This window comes from Eurypyga helias, unplaced genomic scaffold (assembly GCF_000690775.1).
Source record: "Eurypyga helias isolate BGI_N326 unplaced genomic scaffold, ASM69077v1 scaffold26356, whole genome shotgun sequence".
NCBI classification, from domain to species: domain Eukaryota; kingdom Metazoa; phylum Chordata; class Aves; order Eurypygiformes; family Eurypygidae; genus Eurypyga; species Eurypyga helias.
The window spans coordinates 64,388-68,658 of record NW_010257612.1 but is presented as its reverse complement, the minus strand read 5'-3'; the positions used below and the strand labels follow the sequence as shown (position 1 = coordinate 68,658).

Sequence of the window (4,271 nt, the reverse complement as noted above, 5' to 3'; positions counted from 1 at the left end):
CCCTACCCCTGCTCCTTCCAAACTGTGTAAGGATTCACCAGCAGACATGGCACAGACAGTTCTACAGGCCTTTGTGGTGGCCCAACTGCTGGTCAGATTTCAGAGCCCCGACTCTTTGGCATTAAATACAAAGAGGATTAGGAAACCGGAAAGAGGAGGAAACCGGGAACACAGATGCCCGATGGCTCCAGAGACACAGAGCTGGGCTAGCTCTGCAGATTCCCAGCCAATTTAGGAGGAGAGGGTTTGCTGAAAGTCCAATGGAAGAGGGGAGGGTGAATGGGTCACTCCATCACGTGTAACCTGGGTCAAATGGGAGGACTTATTCAGTAGCTTTGGCATCGCCAGCATCTGCCTTGCCGTCCACTTCCTCATCGGAGCACTCTCCCGCACCCTTCCTGACGATTCGACGTGTCACGACAAAGGGCAGGTCCCCACGCCTGGGGAAGGACAGAGAGCGCGTCAGCGACACGAGGTTTTGCTGCGCTCACCGGGGTGGGCAGGCTCCGGAGAGAGGCGAGGAAGAGCCTGGCCACGCTGCGGGCTGCGCACAGCCGCCACCGCGGGCGGGTACAGCACGGCTCCACTGGAGCGACGGCCCAGGTACTGCCCTAGGCTCCACCTTACCTGAGTTTGCTCTTCAGGGAGCTCACTTCTCTGTTCATTGCGTCAGCCGTTTCGGTGGCATCCTCCAGCTCACGCTGCAGCTTCCTACGGGATGCATTGGCTCGCTGGGCCTCCTCTTCTGCTTCCTCAAGCTGGCGCTTCAGCTGCTTCAAGCGCATGTTTGCCTTGTCCACCTGAGTGTGCACGGGGCGGAGAGAGAAAAGAGACGTCAGTGCTTCCCCACAGTTCCAGCAAAGCAGCGAGAGAGAGCAGCAAAAAGCAGAGTTTCCAAAGCCCCCCGTTCTGAAGGGAGCTGACTGCCCCAAGCTTTTCCTTAAAACGCATTACACTTCCGTCGTGCAACGCTCATGGTGAGGGAAGAGAAATCCATTGGAAGGTTAATACCAGAGCCCTCTGACATGCAGATGATGCCATGGCCTGGCAGGGAAATCCTTCCCAACCCGAGACTCACCCGTGCGGCAGTGACTCTACACACCTGATCCTTGAATTGCTCAGCGTTACGCCTCTCATCATCCACCTGCAGCAAGATATCTTTCAGCTTCTTCTCGGCACGGCGCACCTGCTTGCTGGCAGCCTGGCGCTCCCTACGCAGAAACACAGTGATGCTCAGGCAAGAACTTAGCTCCTGCTGTCCCCAGCAAGATGACCTGACTTGGGCGAGTTAGAAGCAAGGAAGAGAGCAAGTGTCATCCTAACTTGGGAACAAAAATGGGATCGGAGGCAACGTTCCCCAGAAATGAGCTGAAGGCACTGATGTGACACAAATATGACCCTTCTTGAAGCTACAGAGGGGCAAGCAAGGGTATCACAGGTGCAGTTTTAGGAGTGGCTAAGTCCAGATGAAGCCACAAGTCTCTACAGTGAAAACCAAGGAAGGTTTGCCAAGCTCTTACTTCTGTACTAGCCGGTACACCTGGGACGAAGCCCTCACTCAGACAAATCAGAGTTTGTTCAGAAGGGTTTAAAATCCCAGTGTGGGCAGAAGCTTGTAAAACAGATTTTCTACTAGGACATACTTTGTCTCCATGTCCAACTGCTCCTCCAGCTGCGCTATCTTTGCTTCCAAGGCCGTGATGGTAGCCTTGTATTTAGACTTGACTGCGCTCTCCATCTCCTGCAGTTTCAGCTTAAGCTCCTTGTTCTGGCGCTCCATCTGCTGGCGAGCGTTCTCATTCTTCTGTGCGTTGCTACGCTCGGCGTTCAGGTCGGCATTCATCTGATCGATCTGCAGGGAGAAGTGGTGCTGAGCGCACGGAGCGCTCCGCAGCCTGACAGGCTGATGTGCTTCCCAGGCGCATGCTGACGCGCCAAGAACAGGGACCCTCGGGGTGAGCTGAATACCTGGAATAACTGTGATGCGGTGGGAGCTGTCTGTAGGCAGGGTACTTCTCAAAATATCTTAGTTTACCCTGGTTTTCAAAGTAATTCCTCGAATAACAGGTTTATCAAGCTCCTCTGAGGGCTAAATTTGCCAATCACGTACAATCCTCTCTGGGGCCATGGTTTGGCACTTAACACAGTAATTATCAGTCTTAGTGAATTACAAAAATCCTGAGGCAAGAGGATCCAATTCGTGTGCTTTACTGATTTATAATTTGTTTGCTGTCTGCCTTCTTCCACTACAAAGCAGCAGCTTAAAAAGATGAGGGGGCAAGAACTCAATCCACTTCCAAGCCAGGGCTCTGGCTGACAGTCAGCCAAGGAGAGGACTATGCTCTCATCCACCTGAGTGAACAAGGCGTTGGGAAAACCATCAGCCCAGCTACCCTTGGCTTTGGAGCACTAAGAAAACAACATGCTTGACTCTCAAAGTTGGGCAGATAAAAACATGGCAGAGAACAGGCAGATTAAGATCACGGTTTCTATAGCAGCCTAACAAATTCCATATGGTTAAGCCATTTGAAGAAGCACAGACCTGGCAGAAAAGTCTTTTTCCAAACACATTGTGGCACTGTTCAGCACGCCAAGTTGGAGCAGCACGCTACAGATCATCTTTCTCATAATCCCTTAATAAGGAAAAAAGGGACTAGGAGGGCTTTGTTTTTTTTATAAACTTGGGAGATTGTTCCAGCTACCCAATGATTTAAATGATCAAAACCAGCAAGTTCACATCAGCTCTCACTGCCCACCCTATTTTCTGTATCCTGGTACGCAGGTGTTTCATCTTGCTCGCGCCTAGGGCGCTCCGAGGGGCTGTACCGTACCCACAGCAGCCGGCATTGCTCAGAGTGCAGCTCGACAGCCCGCCCAGAGTGGGGAACCCCCGCTGGCACACGCAGCCTGAGCAGGTACCTGGAGATTTGCCTTCTTGAGACGGTCGTTGATTATCTCCGTGTTGCCCTGTTCTTCTTCTAACTCCTCCTCCAGCTGAGCTATCCGAGCCTCCAGACGCCTCTTCTCCTCCATGGCCAGCGCTCTACAGGACACAGCATCGTTATTAAAGCAGTGTTGGTAGCACTAACGCCTGGGGAAAACCTCAACACTTCTCATTTACATAAACTCAGTCTTTCAGAGCAGAGGAGACACAGCCTGTGCTGCAGTCTACCTAAAAATAACAGCCTGCAAAGTATTTTCTTAAACCAGCTCCTCCACCCTTAAAGGGGGAACATAACTCACCCTTTACCACTGTTGTTGGCAATCTCATCAGCCAGCTCATCCCTTTCTTGCTGGGCCTGGCGCTTGGCACGCTCAGCGGCTGCAAGTTCCTGGAATGAAAACGAGACTGTCAGTGATCCAATGGGAAGCTACCAATTAACGCAGCACAGGAAAAAGTAGTTACTGGTAATGGGTGGTACAGTCTCCAGCTCGATCCAGACACGGCCTGCTCCCCTCCCACCCTACTGCTTCCTTTGTTTTGCACACTCCTACCACAGCTGTCAAGGAGGGGCCAAATTCTGCATTTTGAAGAGGATCTCTTATTTGAGCAGAGAAAAAAAGTGCAACAGAAGAAAATAACCACTCCACCTTAGACTGCTACATTCGGTTCTGGGCCAAGGAAAATGGACAAACCCTTGGCTTGCATGCATATTCCATTACCTCCTGCAACTGGATCATCTCTGCCTCCATGCTCTTCAACTTCTTCTCATTTTCTTTGGCCTGGGCCAAGATCTCTTCCCTGGAAGTACGCGTGTCCTCCAGTTCCCGCATGTAATCCTTCATTTGTGCCTGAAAAGGGAGAACAAAGAAAGGAGGAATTTCAGAGCATCCATATTTACAACCTGGGGTTGTCTGTCTTACGGGAAAAACGGAGGGAAAACAGAAACAGTGATTCATTAACCTTCAGCTACCAAAATGGTTGCTGTGAAAACGAAAGGAACCATCCTTTTCCCATTTCACAAGTAACAAGGAGAAGTAGGAAAGGAAGCAAACAGGGCTGCTTCCATTGCAGGGGGAAAAAAAAAAAAAAGCTCAGATACAGGGAGGTGGGGAGGGAGGTTACAGGAAGGTTTTCAGTGACAGTCTAGGGAGGACTTGGAGTTTTTTCCTAAGAACCGGTCAGACAAACGCCTGTAGGAATTACAAAAGCATAACAGAAGTGTCTTGGGCAGGAGAAGACCTAAATGATATTTTTAAGTCCCTCCATCTTTGCAGCTGCATAATTCTTTCCAAAAACACTGACAAGAGGCAAGCGGCAGAGTGGTCTT

General features: G+C 50.8%; 1 protein-coding gene across 1 annotated transcript in view; it reads right to left on the bottom strand.

Moving 5' to 3' along the window:
* Positions 1-4,271, bottom strand: part of MYH9 (myosin, heavy chain 9, non-muscle) — a 53,164-nt gene that overhangs the window by 148 nt on the left and 48,745 nt on the right. The window contains exons 34-40 of the mRNA XM_010154090.1: positions 3,664-3,792; positions 3,244-3,332; positions 2,920-3,043; positions 1,644-1,852; positions 1,103-1,211; positions 628-800; positions 1-440 (exon numbers count right to left, since the gene is read on the bottom strand). The exon at positions 1-440 is cut by the window's left edge and continues 148 nt beyond it. Of these exons, the coding sequence (XP_010152392.1) occupies positions 323-440; positions 628-800; positions 1,103-1,211; positions 1,644-1,852; positions 2,920-3,043; positions 3,244-3,332; positions 3,664-3,792 (951 nt within the window). The 3' untranslated portion in view covers positions 1-322. The remainder of the gene's footprint in view (positions 441-627; positions 801-1,102; positions 1,212-1,643; positions 1,853-2,919; positions 3,044-3,243; positions 3,333-3,663; positions 3,793-4,271) is intronic.